Source organism: Triturus cristatus, chromosome 5_1 (genome assembly GCF_964204655.1).
Source record: "Triturus cristatus chromosome 5_1, aTriCri1.1, whole genome shotgun sequence".
NCBI classification, from domain to species: Eukaryota; Metazoa; Chordata; class Amphibia; order Caudata; family Salamandridae; genus Triturus; species Triturus cristatus.
In genome coordinates, this window is record NC_140587.1 from 698,360,533 (window position 1) to 698,378,920 (window position 18,388).

An 18,388-nucleotide genomic window follows, 5' to 3' on the forward strand; every position below is an offset into this window, starting at 1 on the left:
TGTCGTAGTGACGGATGCGTCCCTCCTGGGCTGGGGTGGCCATATGGGAGAGGCGGAGATCAGGGGCCTCTGGTCTCCGGCGGAGTCTCGTCTCCACATCAACCTGTTGGAGTTGAGAGCGATCCGACTTGCACTGAAAGCCTTCCTTCCCTCTGTCAGGGGCAGTGTCGTGCAGGTGTTCACGGACAACACCACCGCCATGTGGTATTGCAACAAATAGGGCGGGGTGGGGTCGTGGACCCTTTGTCAGGAGGCTCTGCGCCTCTGGACGTGGCTGGAACACCAGGGCGTCACCCTAGTGGTTCAACATCTGGCGGGCTCTCTGAACGCCAGAGCGGACGAACTCAGCCGCCGGTGCATGATGGATCACGAATGGCGTCTGAACTCCGAAGTGGCGCAAGGTCTCTTTCAGCAGTGGGGAGAGCCTTGGTTAGATCTATTCGCCACCGAAGAGAACGCGCAATGTCAGCAGTTCTGCGCGTTGGAATTTCCAAGGCGGCACTCGCTCGGCGACGCTTTTCGTCACGAGTGGAGTTGCGGTCTGTTGTACGCCTTTCCGCCTATACCACTTCTGCCCAGAGTGCTGAAGAAGATCAAGCACGACCGGGCCCAAGTCATCTTGGTGGCTCCGGATTGGGCACGAAGATACTGGTATCCCGAGCTACTCAGTATGTTGACCGATCCCCCGATTCGTCTGCCCCTTCGGGAGGATCTTCTGTCGCAGCAGCAGGGGACGGTCCTCCACCCGAACCTGTCCAGCCTCCACCTCCATGCGTGGAGATTGAGCGGCGGCAGTTGATGCCATTTGACTTGCCTCCTGAAGTCTGTGATATCATTCTGGCAGCCAGGCGTCCCTCCACAAAGACGGTATACGCCTGCCGGTGGAACAAATTTGTGGCATGGTGCACAGCAAAGGCTGTGGATCCCCTTTCCGCCCCTCTTTCTGAGGTTCTCCTCTTTCTTCTTTCTCTGGCCCGGCAGGGCTCTGCCCTGGGCACCCTGAAAGGTTATCTTGCTGCCATCTCCGCCTTCTTGCGGCTTCCTGATCAGCCTTCTCTTTTCAAGTCCCCTGTGGTTACACGCTTTCTAAAAGGCATTACTCACACGTTCCCTCCTGTCCCTTTTGTAATGCCTCAGTGGGACTTGAATCTGGTCTTGACATTCCTGATGTGCGCTCCCTTCGAGCCTCTTCACAATTGTCCTCTTCGTCTTCTGACTCTTAAGACTGCTTTTCTGGTAGCCATCACCTCGGCTAGACGGGTGAGTGAGCTCCAGGCTTTATCTTCAAAGCCTCCTTTTCTCTCTGTTCATCCGGACAAGGTTGTCCTTCGGCCTCGTCCTTCCTTTCTTCCGAAAGTGGTGACTCCATTTCATCTTGGGCAGTCTGTCACCTTGCCCACCTTCTTTCCGCCTCCGCATCCTTCCAAAGAGGAAGAGAGGCTCCACCGTCTGGACCCAAAACGTGCGCTCTCCTTTTATCTGGACCGCACAAAACAGTTCCGGGTGGACGACCAGCTTTTTGTTGGGTACGTGGGCGCTAAGAAGGGGAAAGCTGTGCACAAACGGACCATCTCTCGGTGGGTCGTTTTGTGTATCAAAATTTGCTATTCTTTGGCAAAAAAGGACCCTCCTGTTGGGCTGCGCGCCCATTCTACTCGGGCCACAGCGGCTACTACTGCTTTGGGACGGGGAGTCCCTTTGCAGGACATCTGTCAGGCGGCGACGTGGGCTTCGTTACACACGTTTGCCAGGCATTATTGCCTTGACAGCCAAGTCCGGAGGGATGGCTTCTTTGGCCGTTCTGTCCTCCAGGACTTTCTGGTGTGATCTTGGTTCGCAGACCCACCACCGGGGATGGTATTGCTTGGGTATCTATTCTAAGGTGAGGAATCTAACTAACGTGTTTCTTTCAGATGAACAAGTTACTTACCTTCGGTAACGATGTATCTGTAAGAAACATTAGTTAGTTAGATTCCTCACCGACCCACCCATCCTCCCCGTTCTGCGAACTGACATCTAGGGTTAAGGTTGTCCTTTCAGGCCCCTAGATTTTATTTTTGGCACCAGTGTCGGTCTTTGCATGGCTCTGCGTTCCTGGCGCGGAAGGCTATGTACAAGAACTGACGTCAGCGCGCGAGGGCGGCGTCTAAGTACTCCGACGTCATCCCGGCGCACGACGCCGACGACGGACGCGGAGCCGCAGACGACGCCTAGCGACGCGCAAGGGCTATTGCTGACGAAAAATCTTCCGGATCCAGTCTGACGCCTGGGGATATTCTAAGGTGAGGAATCTAACTAACTAATGTTTCTTACAGATACATCGTTACCGAAGGTAAGTAACTTGTTCAACGAGCAATACCCAAAATGATACAACCTTTTAAGTGGGGTTAAAATGACTACAGTGTAATGATTGTTTTGTGCATGTGCAAACAGGCGGTCTCACTCTGGAGGTGAATCTTGAGAACAGACTAGGTATTCCATAGACATTCTGAATATATACATTGTCTAATTAAGCAGTACAATATTTAGTACACTTTGCATTTGTTGTCTGTTGTAGATCATGAGATGTTTAAGTAGTGTTTTTAATGTATATAATGTTAGAATGTTTAATTGTGTATTGGATTGCACCTGCACGCTTCCAACAGTGACAGCTTATAATATTTTTTAGATTTTTTTCATAGGTTTGTAAATTAATAAAGGATTACCTTGTTATCTCTTTTGGTTGTCATATTGTGTTACTATTTGTTGACCATCTTTGACGGTGTGTTTTTAGACTTTGATAAACATGCAAACTGTTATTATTTTTTAATTCATTTGTTTTTGTCCATATATTAATTCCAAGTGCTTTACAGTATCATAGTAAAATTATAATGGCCAGGGACATTAAATCTCAGTTTGTGGATTAAACAAAATATATGTCCAATGGAATAATTTTCTGAATATTTTTCACTCGCCCATTAAACACTAAACTGCATGCAACTATTAATCTGAGATGTTTGTTCTTCTTTCCATGTTTTATTTTGTTTCTAAGTAATTTTTCATGACATAACTGGATGACAAATTGTGAAAAACACATCTCGAAATTGGTTTGGTGTGGTTGTGTTGATTCAATTATTTTTCCAGTGTTTGACAGCGTGGACCTGCAGAGCTTCCATGCTATTGTTGTGGAAAAAATGATGAAAGCTTTAAAACTGAATTCTAGAGATGCCAGATTGAAATTTCCAAGGCTCTTGCAACTCATAGAATTATATCCAGCTGACACTTTGGACCTAATGACAAGAGAGGTTAGTTATTTTGCTGTTATATGTGAATTTGACACACAACAATATGTAAAGATCACTTTAAACGTACTGTCAACTCACATGTGAGTTTGTTTTTCACTTGCTAAATTTATCATCGTTGGCAACAGTTGGGCACCAAGGCATTGGATAATTGGTGATGTGCAAACATCACCTATGGAATAACCACAAAATACCATACTTAACTTAATGAATTTCTGGTACGTTGTAGCTCTAACATGCACATCAACTTTCCTACAGATTCACACTACAAAATGATACTCCTCACAGATTTTCTTGGTTTTTGTTCCTGCTTTAACTCTGAACGTTTTCCATATCAAAGACACAGGGGAAACCTAGTCACTGGTGGCCTCATTTACAAGTGAATATGGTGGAATTGTTAAGTTCCCCACTGGAAGAATTTCTGTTGCTATAGAGATAGTATGGCAGAGGAAAATATTGTGGTGTTTTCTGCCCTAGAGATTAATCATCCAGTGTAGAAATGAGTTCCTTCTCCAGAAAATAAAGGACTTTCTGTTACAAGCCAGTTGTAAATCGGTGTTCATTAGTTCCCGAGTTATCTCTATTGTGTACGCAGCCAATCCCCGATACATAAATATGATTTAATAGATGACATCAAATTTGCTTGTGCTTCTCACTTCAGACATGCCACTGTCTATGGAAAGTAGTTTATAAAAACATTAAGGATTGTTTGTCTCTATTGACAATATATGAGAACTCGTTTACAAAGATATCTGAAAGAAACACGTTAGTTAGATTCCTCACTTTAGAATATCCCCAGGTGTCAGGCTGGATCCAGAAAGATTTTTCGTCAGCAATACCCTTGCGCGTCGCTAGGCGTCGTCTGCGGCTCCGCGTCTGTCGTCGGCGTCGTGCCCTGGGATGACGTCGTCGGAGTACTTAGACGCCGCCCTCGCGCGCTGATGTCAGTTCTTCTTTTTTCCGCGCCAGACAGCGCCGATCCGGGAAGAGCACACCCTTTTAGTCATTTTTTGACTAAACTTTTTGACTCTTTTGGTCTACTCTGTCGACTCTGGTGCCGGTAGGATGCCTGGTTTAAAACCCTGTGACTCCTGTCACCGACTGATGTCGGTTACGGACCACCACCACCGGTGCCTCTACTGCCATGGGGCCGACCACGATTTCGAGTCGTGCCTCGACTGCCGGGCCCTGACTTCGAAGGCTAGGCGGGAGCGGTCCCGCAAGCTACTGGAGTTCTGGCAGTCGGCTCCGCGCCGTTCATGGTCCTGGTGGAGGAGGAGGTCGAGGGACCGGTCGCGGAGCCGCAGTCACCACCACCACTCGTCTGGTTCCAAGTCTTCGGGTAAGTCGAAGCATGGTAAGAAGTTAAAGAGGCGACAACGCTCTTCGGGCGGTACCACCCACGCGGCGCTGTCGGAGCCGCAGGAGTCACGTCTGTCCCCATACCCGCCGGTCCCTGGGACCGACGCGACTCCGGCGGAGGTCAGTGCCTTCCTCTCGGCCATGAGGGGCCTGGCTCTGCCGTTGACGCCTGTTGGCGCGTCTTCGGACCCCGCGGGCTCGACTGGGAGGCCTTTCGAGCTGGCGGCGCCGTCGCTGACTTCGGTCCCGACGACGCAGGTCCCCGTGGGATCCAGGCCTGGATCCGAGTCGGCGTCGGTCGACCTCACGACCCCTCCGCCGGCGCCGACTCCGGTACCACCTCCGGCGCGGCCTTCGGACGATGCCGTTCCCCGGTCCGGGCCCGGCGTCGGAGCGGCGCCGCCCGGGCCGCGTCCGACGCCAATGGGTGGCCATTTCATCTTCCGCCCGGGTCCGATCATTCCACCTGTCTACCAGGAATCGGATGATGGTGACGGCTGGGAGGGGTCTGAGGACCCTCTGGCCCAGCAGGGCCAGTTATCACAGGACTTGGCAGATGAGTTGGGGGATGCCAGTGGTCTTGATACCTCCCCTGACACTGGCTTCATCTCTCCTCCGACCGTGGCTTCGGAGGAAGGTGCTGCTTTTTCTGTGGTGCTGCGCAAGGCGGCCGAAGCCCTTGTGCTAGAGCTGCCTGCTGTGGCTGTGAGGACTAACCTCCTCACCAAGGTGCTCCAACCGTCAGCAAGCTCCTCGGAGCCTCTGCTGCAGTTTAATGAAGCACTACTGGACGTTCTGAAGGGCACCTGGTCCAAGCCCTCCACAGTACCTCCTGTGGACCGGAACGTAGCCCGGCGCCACCGCCCTGCACCTGGCGAACCCAGCTTTCTGTCCTTGCACCCCACGCCCGAGAGCCTGGTTATCCAGGTCTCGACTTCCAAGACCTCCTTCCCGTCCGCTCCCCCGGATCGGGAATCAAAGAGACTTGAGCAGTTTGGTAAGAAGCTGTTCTCCTCCCCTAGTTTGGGACTGCTGTCTGTTAACACCGCTGGTCTCTTGGACCGTTACTCCCATTCCCTGTGGGATACGGTGGAGGACGTGCTGCCCCAGTGTCCGGAGGAGGCTCGGACATGACTCGCCAGGCTCTTGCCGAGGGGCGGGATGCAGCACGGCACGCTATCAGATGTGGACTGGACACTACGGACTCGCTGGGTAGGGCGATGTCGACCACAGTGGCTCTCCGCCGCCATGCCTGGCTGCGGTCCACGAGTTTTTGAGGGGATGTCCAGAGCACCCTCGTGGACATGCCCTTCGATGGCAGTCGCCTTTTTGGCGACAAGGCGGATAGTGCGCTGGTGCGCTTTAAGGACTCCCGGGCTACGGCCAAGTCCTTGGGCCTCTCGCTCTCGCGCCCGCAAACTTCCGCTTTTCGCCCCTTTCGTGGCCAAGGAATGGGCGCCCCCTCATGTCCGCCTAGCCACAGGCCGCAGAGTCAACCTTCACGCGGTCGCAGATGTGGATTCCGCCGAGGCGGTACAGGGGGACAACGTGGCGGTCAGTCCACATCCACCCTGGCAGCATCCGTCTCAAAGCCCTCCTAGTCCGTGCTTTCAGGCCTATTCCACGCCAGTGGGAGGCAGAGTTCGCTATCACCTGCTCCACTGGCGTTCCATCACATCGGACAGGTGGGTGCTGCAAATCGTCCGAAGGGGCTACTCCCTCCCCTTTGAGGTGACCCCTCCAGCCGTGCCACCGCAGTACCACCGCATGTCGGGGGATCACTTGACACTTCTACAGGAGGAAGTTACGGCCCTCTTGGCCAAGGGGGCCATTGAGCGAGTTGCTGGTCCAGAAGCAGGTCGTGGTTGTTATTCCCACTACTTTCTGGTTCCCAAGAAGGGCAAAGGGGGCCTACGCCCTATCTTGGACCTCAGGAGCGTCAACGCCTTCCTCCGCAAGGAGAAGTTCAAGATGCTCACCTTAGCTCAGGTTCTGGCTGCTCTAGACCCTGGAGACTGGATGGTAGCATTGGACTTGCAGGACGCTTATTTCCACATCCCCGTCCTGCCGGCCCACCGGCGTTACCTGCGGTTCACGGTGGGCCAGGAGCATTTTAATTCACCGTGCTCCCCTTCGGCCTCACCAGTGCCCCTCGGTTGTTCACGAAAGTGATGGCGATAGTCGCAGCTCATCTGCGCAGATTGGGGGTTCCAGTCTTCCCCTATCTCGACGACTGGTTGTTGAAGGTGGACTACGGCCGACCTCCTGCATTTGCTGGGGTTCTCCATCAATGTGCCGAAGTCGCATCTGAGTCCCTCCCAGAAGCTCCTTTATCGGAGCGGTTCTGGACTCGGCGCAGTTCCGGGCTTATCCTCCGGAACAGCGGGTCTGGGATATTCAGGCTCTGATTCCCATCTTTCGGCCTCTATCCCGGGTTTCGGTCAGGTTGGTGCTGCGGCTTCTGGGTCTGATGGCCTCCTGCATCCTGTTGGTGCATCACGCCAGGTGGCGAATTCAGGCTCTGCAGTGGGACCTGAAGATTCAGTGTGCCCAGCATCGAGGCAACCTGTCCGACCATGTCCTGATCTCAGAGGGCACTGCAAGACCGTTGCAGTGGTGGCTTACGGACCGCGATTGGGTCAGCGGCAGATCCCTCTCCCTACCCCAACCGGAGCACATAGTGGTGACGGATGCGTACCTCCTGGGATGGGGTGGCCACATGGGAGAGGCAGAGATCAGAGGCCTCTGGTCTCCGGCGGAGTCCCGGCTCCATATTTTCTGGAGCTGAGGGCGATCCGACTTGCACTGAAGGCATTCCTTCCCTCTGTCCGGGGAAGTGTGGTGCAGGTGTTCACAACACAACCGCCATGTGGTACTGCAGCAAACAGGGCAGGGTGGGGTCGTGGACCCTTTGTCACATGTTGGACATGGCTGGAACATCAGGGCATCACCCTGGTGGTTCAACATCTGGTGGGCTCTCTGAACGCCAGAGCAGACGAACTCAGCCGCCGGTGCATGATGTATCACGAATGGCGTCTAAACTCAGACGTAGCGCAAGGTCTCTTTCGGCAGTGGGGAGAGCCTTGGTTAGATCTATTCGCCACCAAAGAGAACGCGCAATGTCAGCAGTTCTGCGCGTTGGAGTTTCCAAGGCGGCACTCGCTCGGGGACGCCTTTCGTCGCGAGTGGAGTTGCGGTCTGTTGTGCACCTTTCCGCCTATACCACTTCTGCCCAGAGTGCTGAAGAAGATCAGGTGCGACCGGGCCGAAGTCCGGATTGGGCACGAAGGTACTGGTATCCCGAGCTACTCAGTGTGTCAATCGATCCCCCGATACGACTGCCTCTTCAGGAGGACCTTCTGAAGCAAGAAAGGGGACAGTCCTCCATCCGAACCTGTCCAGTCTCCACCTCCATGCGTGGAGATTGAGCTGCGACAGTTGATGCCATTTGACTTGCCTCCTGAAGTCTGTGATGTGATTCTGGCAGCCAGGCGTCCCTCCACAAAATCGGTATACGCCTGCAAGTGGAACAAATTTGTGGCATGGTGCACAGCAAAGGCTGTGGATCCCCTTTCCGCCCCTCTTTCTGACGTTCTCCTCTTTCTTCTTTCTTTGGCCCATCAGGGCTCTGCTCTGGGCACCCTTAAAGGTTATCTCTCTGCTATTTCTGCTTTCTTACGGCTTCCTGATCAGCCTTCTCTTTTCAAATCCCCTGTTGTTTCTCGTTTCTTTAAGGGCATTACTCACATGTTTCCTCCTGTCCCTTTCGTAATGCCTCAGTGGGATTTGAATCTGGTCTTGACGTTTCTGATGTGCGCTCCCTTTGAGCCACTTCATAATTGTCCCCTTCGTCTCTTGACGCTTAAGACTGCTTTCCTGGTAGCCATCACCTCTGCTAGAAGGGTGAGTGAGCTCCAGGCTCTCTCTTCTAAGCCTCCTTTTCTTTCTGTCCATCCGGACAAAGCTGTTCTCAGGACTCGCCATTCCTTTCTCCCTAAGGTGGTAACTGCCTTTCACATCGGGCAGTCTGTTACGTTGCCCACCTTCTTCCCGCCTCCGCATCCTTCGAAAGAGGAAGAGAGGCTCCACCGTCTGGACCCAAAACGGGCGCTGTCCTTTTATTTGGACCACACCAAGCAGCTCCGGGTGGACGACCAACTCTTTGTTGGCTACGTGGGCACTAAGAAGGGACGGGCGGTGCACATGCGGACCATCTCTCGGTGGGTCGTTTTGTGTATCAAAGCTTGTTAATCCTTGGCTAAAAAGGAACCTCCTGTAGGGCTGAGGGCCCATTCCACTCGGGCCACAGCGGCGACTACTGCCCTGGGCCGGGGAGTCCCCTTGCAGGATATCTGTCAGGCAGCAACATGGGCCTCGCTGCCCACGTTTGCTAAACATTATTGCATGGACAGCCAAGTCCGGAGAGATGGCTTCTTTGGCCGTTCTGTTCTCCAGGACTTTCTGGTGTGATCTTGGTTCGCAGACCCACCACCGGGGTTGGTATTGCTGGGGTATCTATTCTAAGGTGAGGAATCTAACTAACGTGTTTCTTTCAGATGAACAAGTTACTTACCTTCGGTAATGATATATCTGTAAGAAACATTAGTTAGTTAGATTCCTCACCGACCCACCCATCCTCCCCGTTCTGCGAACCAATATCTAGGGTTGAGGTTATCCCTTTCAGGGCCCTAGCATTTTTTGGCACCAGTGTCGGTCTCTTGCATGGCTCTGCGTTCCTGGCGCGGAAAGCTATGTACAAGAACTGACATCAGCGCTAGAGCGGCGTCTAAGTACTCCGACGTCATCACGACGCCGACGACGGTCGCGGAGCCGCAGACGACGCCTAGTGACGCGCAAGGGTATTGCTGACGAAAAAAAATTCCGGATCCAGCCTGACGCCTGGGGATATTCTAAGGTGAGGAATCTAACTAACTAATGTTTCTTAGAGATATATCATTACCGAAGTTAAGTAACTTGTTCATTAAGGGGTGTCTGTCTTCATTGACAGCATATGAGAAATCTGACTTGTGCATTTGCCTTTGTGCGTTCCACCGCACTCGCACTGCATCACATTGCATTCCACAGCTGTCAGTGGAGACGTGCACTGACCTCTTCACAGCCTATCTGCACCCCTGGACCTCATACTTTCTTCAAATTCATGAGTATTATGTTTGTGATAAGGGACTCGGACCTGGCCATTTCTGTATGGTTGTGCTGATCTCTTGAGATAAAATGCATTCGTACGGTGTCAGCCAAATCGTCAGTCCACCCGCTCAATTGTGAGTCAGGTGGACGTCAGTTTTCGAACGGCGGTTCCCCTGCTGGCTCGCTGTCAGAAAACATACTCTGACAGCTCATCAGAGTAGAGGCTGCCAGAGCGAAATTTAGAGTGGGCAATCGGATGTGCTTTCATTTCTGTTACAAAAAGAAAAAATAAATAATGACCCCCATACATTGGGGGGCCACTAGTCTTTCAGAAGCAAACTCCCGTTTTGTGAATTTTTTTCTGAAAAACAAAAAAAAGGCTATCTGATAGAAACTTCTAGCCACAGATTCCTTAGCTTCGAATTATCCCCCAGGCGTCAGACTGGATCTGGAAATGTTTTGTGAGCAATACCTTTGTGTGCTGGTAGGTGGCATCAATTGGCTCCACATGGCTTCAGTTGCTTCAGCAATTACATGCGCGGCGCTTATATAGGCGCCATCACACTGACGGCAGTTATTTTCTTTCCACGCCAGTTGGCACAGATCTAGAGAGAGCTACCCCCAGTGAAAAAAATATATATTTTTTGTCAGAGGTTTTTGAGAGTTGTCTCGTAGTATGGCCCGGATGTCAACGAGGAAGGCTGGATTCAAGCCCAGCAGGTTCATGTCACTGGTAAATGTCGATGATGGCCCCACACCTCATCTGTCTCTGGTGCCTTGAGCACGGCCACAATGCAAAGACCTTTGTTGATTGCCGCGCCATGCACCCCAAGGCCTTGAGGGAGCGATCTCCTTGCCTCTCGATGTGCGACTCTGCAACGGTCTCAATTCCACTCAAGAGGAAGGTCCCGGGATCGATCACCGAGCCATCGATCGTCGTTGCAGTTTAAGTTTCCTACTCAGGTAAGTCCCCCAACATATGGATGAGCAAGAAGTCGAAGAGGTCTTCATCTCTGCACTATCTGTCGAAGTCATTTGACGATATGAAGGAGTGTCGTCACTCGAAGTCTGGTTCCGTGGTTGAGCCTGGGCTCTATCCATGTCCCCCCTCAGTTTCAGGGAGCTGTAGCGACCCCCGCTAAACGTTGGGAATTCTATGGGACCATGCACCTCATATATGGGCGGCCTATCCCTGCTGGAGTGCCTTCGGTCTCCGCAGGTTCGGCAAGGGCCCCCCCCTGGTTTCCTGCCGGTGGATACACCCTCTGCGCCAGTTGGGCCCCTTGTAACCACAGATAGATGCAGATTGACACTGGTCCCTACACCCCAAACTTCCCTGACACCTGTGTAATCATGCTGAATAAAGGTTTTTTGAAAAACAAAAAAACAAAAAAAAACTTCCCTGACACCATTCCCACTGCTCTTGCCTTCCAACTGCACCGTTCCTATTCTTAACCCTGACTCGAACATGCAGCCGGAGCGGCATTGCCAGTCGTTGACTGGTCCCATTCCCTCCAGGCCAGAGACTGAGCCCTATCTCTATGGGCTGAGACTTGGGGAAGATTGGGAGAGGCCACTGGACCCTGAAGAATACCAGCCCCTAGACCCTGATATGGACTGATGTGAGGAATTGGCGGATGCCAGAGGAATGGACACCTCCCCAGATACTGGCTTAGAGTAGGGAACCTGTTTTGCTATGGTAGTGAGGAGATTGGCTGAGGTCCTGGACCTTCAGTTGCACTCCGTGTCTGTCAAGACTACCGTCATGACGGAGGTGCTTCAACCGGGAGTCACCCCTTCAGAACAGCTTCTCCCATTTAATGAAGCCTTCATCTATATCTTGCCTGGTTCACGTCCTGCACAGGGTCTCCTGTGAAAAAGACAATGACCCACCACCATCATCCGGCTCCAGGGGAACCCCCATTCCGCACCCAACACCCCACCCTGGAGAGCTTGGTAGTCCAACCCTCTACTTACCAAGTAAATCCTCTTGCATTCCCTACCACCCCACCGGATAGGGAATCCAAAAGGCTGAACACCTTGGTTAAGAAAATGTTTTGTTACGCCAGCCTGGCATCGTGGTCTGTGAACACTGTATGCCTTTTGGGCCATTACTCCCATTCCCTTGGGATTCAGTTACACAGGTGCTGCCTATGGTTCCGAAAGAGGCTATGGCTGATGGGAGAGACGCATCTAAGTTCACAATCCAATGTGGGCTGGACACAACCTTACGGCTCCACGTCTAGCTGCGGTCATCTGACTTTTCAGGGTGATGTCCAGGCTTTGCTTATAGACATTCAGTAAGAAGGTAGGATTCTTCTAGCATGGTTACTCCCACTTCTTGCCTGGTGCCGGTGTGTTTTTGACTAGTCTGACTAGGATCCTGCTAATCAGTGTAGGAGAGTAGGGTCTGCTTTCTATGTTCACCCCCACTTTTTGCTTTTGCTTATCTGGTTTTCGACTTAGATGTGGCTGTGGGCCTGCTAATCAGACCCACAGCCCTGCTGTTCTCTCTCTAAATTGATACTATGTACTTTAGGTGCATAACCCATTTGGATAGGATCACCTTATTGGCCCCTGTACAGTGTACCCTAGGTACCCAGGGCATAGGTGTACCCTAGGCCTACCAGGGGCTGCAGCATGTATTATGCCACCCCTGGCCTGGCCTTCCATTTTGACACAACTGGCTGATCACTCAGCTGGGGCAAGGTCGTGTAATCACCCCTTGCTTAGGTGTAGTATTCCTATACCTAACTTACATATAGACACATGTGTACCTATCAGCCACTCCTATGCCAGGCCTTAACAATCCTGGAGGCAGAGTGCTTGGTAACATGTGAGATGGTGCTCTAGCATGAGCTGAGCCTGTCTGCAGCTTTCTGAACCATGTCCTTATAGCTGTTCTATGATATAGCCTACCATATACTCTTAAAGTGCCTTATAATCTTAAACGGTTATGGTAACTATGGTTTGGCTTTATCGAAACATGTCGTGTAAGGTGTCTAACACTGTGGAATAATACCCCCATACCATTTCTGGATATGAGGATATTGTTCCCCCCTTCTAGAGGGAAAGACATGTTGAAATCATACTTTACTGTTAGCCTCTGACCAAAGCCTCAGCATCACAAAATGGATGCTGCTGCCACGACACAAGTCTGACCTCCTGCTGCTGGGAGTGATCCCAGCCAGGGAGGCCTGGACAATAGGTTTCCTGCTTGGGGAGGTGCTAGCACCTCCCCAGACAGCCTTTAGTGTATTGGGGCAGGGTGGGCTGAAAGGAATGAGACATGCCTGGGGCACACAAGGTGTTCCTTGCATAGTCCAGTTCAAACCGGCGCTGGGGCACTCCAGCCCCAGCTCTGGCGCGAAACTGGACAAAGGGAAGTGGGTGTAACCACCCCCTCCCAGGTCCCACCCATAAGGCGTGACCTAGCAGGTATCCCAGCCCCCCAGATTAGTATAAGAGTGGGAGTTGGGCCTCAAGACTTTAGATTATCCTGAACCTGCAAACTTGAACAGAAACTCTGGACCTTCGACATTCGACGAAAGAAGAAGACTGAAGAATCTCCCTTGTGGCCAAGGAGTGGCTACCCTGTGCAAACAGGCACCATCAAGAGACTACCCTTTGCTTTGCCCAAGTTCTACGAGGAACCGACTGCAGAGCCCGACCAGAGCCTTGACTTCCAGACTTCTCCGACCCTGATCCACATCCACAGCAGAGCTGAGATCCGTGGAGGCGACGAGCGACGTGGGACCGGCTACCTGGGAAAAGTGGATAGTATCTTCAAGCGCAGCTTCTGAGGCACCCTCGAAGTTGTGCACCGGGGATTGAGAAGCCCCAACCCCAAGCACCATCTGCACCGAAGATCAGCCCCCCACACTCCACGAGTCCTGCGTGGGGCCCTTCTGCATTTTTCTGCTTGCCGCGTATGTCCGGTTGCTTGCCCGCTGGCTAGTGGCCTTTGTGACGACGCACCCCGTAATCTTCAGAGCTGGTTTGGCTCCTCCAGACTGGCTCCTGCTCCTTTGAAAAAGAGAAGCATCCCAGACCTTCCTGGTCTGCACCAGAAGCAAGTCCTTCGTTCTGCGTGGGTTCCGCTTGCCAAGGCTTGGTGAGTCCTAGTCCAACTTCGACGCCGCCGACAGCAAGAGCCTTCGTGGGACAGCTCGCCTCCTGGTCCTGGTCGTCCTCGACGCTTCCTGGTCCTCGTAGCTGCAGCGACAAGCTTCACCTTCACCTGCAATCTTCACGACATCGCCTGGTTCCGTCCTGGTTCCACGTGGTCACTGGCTAGTGACCTTGACTCTGTCCCTTCTGCTTGCAGGTCTCTCCTCTTCTTGATCCCAGCCTTGGGATCCACCGGACACTCTTCACTGACTGCCTGTCAGCATCTTTCTTCAGGCATCCATAGGAGTCGACGACGAAACCCGACGCAACTTCTCCCCTATGCACCCGCAGCCTGTGGGCTAGGTAACTTGGGTACTCCGGTGCTCATCAGGATAGTGACTATCCTAGTGTCTAGTTTTCCAGTCTCGACTTCCTAGCTACTCCGGAAGTGTCCTAAATCTGTTTAATTCTAAACTGTACTATTGCTATTGACTTTTACGCATTACGCGTGAGTGTTTCCACTCTGCACCTGAATCCCGTGGGCCTCCCACTTCCTAACCTTTAGTAGTATAGTGTAGCCCCAGCGATTCCCTAGGCCTAGGCCTATCCTATTTCCGTGACAGTGGTCCTTATACCACTTACTTAGTATATGGTTTGCGTGGCCCCTAGGGCCTAACTGTATTACTTACCTGTGTGACTTAATGTATGCTTGAATAAGACTGTGTTGTACTTACCTCTAATCTCATAAAGAGTGCTGAGGGTTTGACTAGAATAAATACACTTTATTTTATATATATATCTGTTGTGGTGTCCTTTCATTTGGTATTCAAGGGATTATATATGGTATCACAGCTGGCTTCACATGCCATTCAGAGTTTAGCCTAAGACTGCTCTTGTCCATGCTACCACTAGGATAGCTGGTCTATAAGGTTGACTTTACAACCAATCACCATAAGGGTATTTGGACTGATATAAGGTGTACACTAGAATTAGTGACATCATACATCAGGCCAACTTCTCACAATCAGGACCCCAGTCACTGAGCTTTCTCCCTAAATTGACCATGGTAAGTACTTCTGTACATCCACAATTGGCTACTGGTGTACCCTTGTAAGTCCCTAGTATATGATTCTCTGGTACCTCGGGGATAGGTACCCAGGGCTAAAACATACTTTGCCACCCATGGGAGTCAACTTAAACTGTGACAATAGGCCTGCAATTGCAGCCTGTGTGAGTTGGTGCTTGCAACACTCACAACAGATATAAGTTTCCTTATATCTGGGGTCACTGCACCGAACACCTATAGGTCACCCCTATGGCAGGCTCTTCAGTCCTGAGGGCAAGGTAGTTGGATATAAGTGTGAGTGAACCTCTACATGAGCAGGACACCCCTACAAACCCTGGAGTTGATTCTTTAGGCTTTGTAAGTGCGGTCAGCCATTTTAATACATGTAGTGGACATCAGTCATTATGAGATGTCTAACTATATAGTGGTTGCACCGAACCTGGTCATGTTTGGTATCAAACATTTTGGAATCCTACCCCCACACCGATTCCAGTGTTAGAAGTGTGATCCCATGTACTGGGGGCTCCCTTGGGGTACCCCCGCTGTACTACAGGTAACTCAGTGCTCTTTTGGGATTCAAAGGATGGACTCATTCTCCTTGAAGGGATGACGCGGAGCAAAGAATGCTGGAATAGTAATAGCCTGCCATAAAATGGAGTGACCACTTTAGGTATAAAAGAAGTTTGAGTCCTCAACACCAGCTTCTCTAGGAAGATTGTTGTGTACGGTGGATTGACAGAATGTTTAGAGCTTGCTCAGATGCTGAGCCGAAAATATGGTGATGAGAAAGACTGCAGTTAAAGCTATACGCAGCAATGGACAGCTGTTCAGTGTTTCAAAGGGGGCACACAACAAAGAGGTGGGGACTAAGTTCAAGTCCCACTGTGGAATCCCAAAAAGCCTTGGTGAAACAAATATTGTAAACCTTTCAAGAATCCCTTCACAACAGATAAGTTAAGTAAAGAAGACTGATCCAGAAATTGCAAAACATCTAAAAGAGCTGACAAATAACCTTTAGTAGTGCCTAAACCAAGTCCTTGCTGGGCCAGTAATAGCACAAACAGCAACATTTCAGACAACTTGACTTGTAGTGGGTCATTTTGTCAGGTGCAACACCACCACACAAGCTTGTTCCAACAGCTGCAATAAACTGATTTTGTAGACACATGCCTCTCCACCAAGATAACATCAATGACCTCAGGCGGAAGGTGGAAAGAGATCAACCGTTGCTGCTCAATCTCTACACAAATAGTGCAGGCCCGAATGAAGGGCCTTGCCCTGCTTCTGCAACAGAACATCTTTTTCAAGTGGCAGCTTGATTGGAGAACAGATAATCAAGCCCATGAGTTCCTGGTAAACCAATCTCCTGGCCCAGGGTGCAGCCACTAGGATGGCTTGGGTCCGGTCATTCCTGATGATCTTCAAAACTCGGAGCAGGAGAGGCAGTGGCAGGAAGGCATACAGGAGCGCCCCCACACCCCTGCCCACTACACTAAGTCCTGTCTGGAAGGTGGTAACACCTCCCTATGGCAGGAAACCTCTTGTTCTACCTTCTCCTGCTTGAGCTTGGCTCAGCAGCAGGAGGGCAGAAACGTGTCCATGGTTGGTAGCAGCACTAGCTTGCTGTCAGACCCTGAAAGGCAGTAATTATATGAATTGTACTAAAGAAAATTGTGGGGATGATCGGCTCTGTGTTGGATTCTGTGAGGCAAAGAAAAGCAAGGCAGTAGAAAAAAAGACGATCTCCAGATGGATTGTTCTCTGCATTAAAATATGCTAAACACTGGCTAAAACTAATCACCAATAAGTCTTGCGATCTCACTCCACTAGAGCCAAGACCGTTATAACTGCATTGGCACACAGACTTCCTGTCCTAGATGTAGACCATGTGGCTACATGGTCATCAGTAACTTGTCTCCAAAGCACTACAGGTTAGGCAGTCAGCTCCATCAAGAGGGACGCTTTGACTGATCGGTCCTGCAGGACTTTGATCTGAACCAGTTCACAGACCCACCATCTGGGGTGATATTGCTATGGTATGCATTCAAAAGTTGAGGAATCTGTGGTTAGAAGTATCCATCAGTAGAACAAGTTTCTTACCTTCGGTAATGAACCTTCCTGGCAGACACACTATCTAACTGCAGATTCCGCACCAACCCTCTCACCTCTCTGTTGTGTGAACTGGAGTCTTTTTCAATCTATAAAGGTGCCAATCTAGAGATCTACACACTGGCCAAGCCAATCTGCCGACAAGCTCTGCGTCTGAGGAGGAGGACAGCCTAGAAAACACTGACATCTGATAGAGACTACTAACCACAGATTCCTTAACGTAGAATTATCCCCAGGCGTGAGACTGGATCTAGAAAATTTTCTCTCCCACAGCATCTCTGCGCGCCGGGGGGGGTGTCACCTCGTGACTCTGTCCTGACGTCGTCTGCGGACGTGACGTCAGCGAGCTCACATAAGTCCCACTCCGTCGCGCTGACATCAGTTTCCTTCTTTTCCGTGTGCAACGCGGATCCGGAGTGTGTTCCCTTGGGCTGTTGTCGGACCTCCTTTAACGCCTTTGCGTTGGGAACAGTGTGCAATGCCTTCGGGTTTCAAGATGTGTGCTTCTTGTTCGCGTCAGATGTCGGCGACGGACCCTCACTCTATTTCTATGTGGTGTTTGGGCGAGCACCATGATTCGACGGACTGCGAAGCTTGTCAGCACCTCAAGCCGAAGTCTCGGCAGGAGCGCCGGATGAAATTGCTTTCGCCCTGCATGTCCAGATCGGTCTCATCACAGCGCCCATTCCCGGAAGGGTCTAGAAGTCGCCGAGGCCCCATGGGCGTCGCTCGCCCGTCGGTAAGTCCAGTAGCTTGCCGCCGAGGCCCTGTCCTCAATCGACAGAGGGCACGGGTTCCTCTCGGGACATGCGCCATCGCCCATCGCCACCCTATCCGCCGTTTCCTGGTGTTAGGGTGACACGGGCCCAAATAAAGGCCTACGCTACGGTCTGCAGGCTTCTCTGGGCTCCCCTCCTCTCCCTGGGACGTCCGTGGATCCCTCGCCATGCGCGGGGCCTTCTGCGGACTCGCCGGCGGCTTTGCCCCCAGCGCCGACGGGTTCGGCTTCAGGGTCTGGAGGTGTGGTGTCGTCAAGGTGCGGCCCTAAAGGGTTCCCCTCTTTGACCCACGGCATCCCCGCTTCGCCGCGAAACCCCGCGGGGTTCCCTGTGGTGTCGCAGGAGGTCGCTGGGACTCCCGGCTCGTCCCCGAGTCCCCCTCGGTCCTCTGGGCAGGCAGCTGCCTTCCCAGAGGCCGAGCCGACGCCCTTCCAGCGCCAACGGCTTTCCTCCCCGGCCCTGGCGGCGACGCGGGTGGAGGCCAGGACTCAGGGCAGCTCCTTGAGTCCCTCTCGGTCCTCTGTGCAGGCGGCGGC

General features: G+C 52.0%; 1 protein-coding gene across 3 annotated transcripts in view; it reads left to right on the top strand.

Moving 5' to 3' along the window:
* The window catches only part of PRKDC (protein kinase, DNA-activated, catalytic subunit), a 2,754,228-nt gene that overhangs the window by 2,258,235 nt on the left and 477,605 nt on the right, over nt 1–18,388 (top strand). For all 3 annotated transcript variants that reach the window (XM_085605657.1, XM_085605658.1, XM_085605659.1), the window contains one exon: nt 3,124–3,284. In XM_085605657.1, the coding sequence (XP_085461783.1) occupies nt 3,124–3,284 (161 nt within the window). The remainder of the gene's footprint in view (nt 1–3,123; nt 3,285–18,388) is intronic.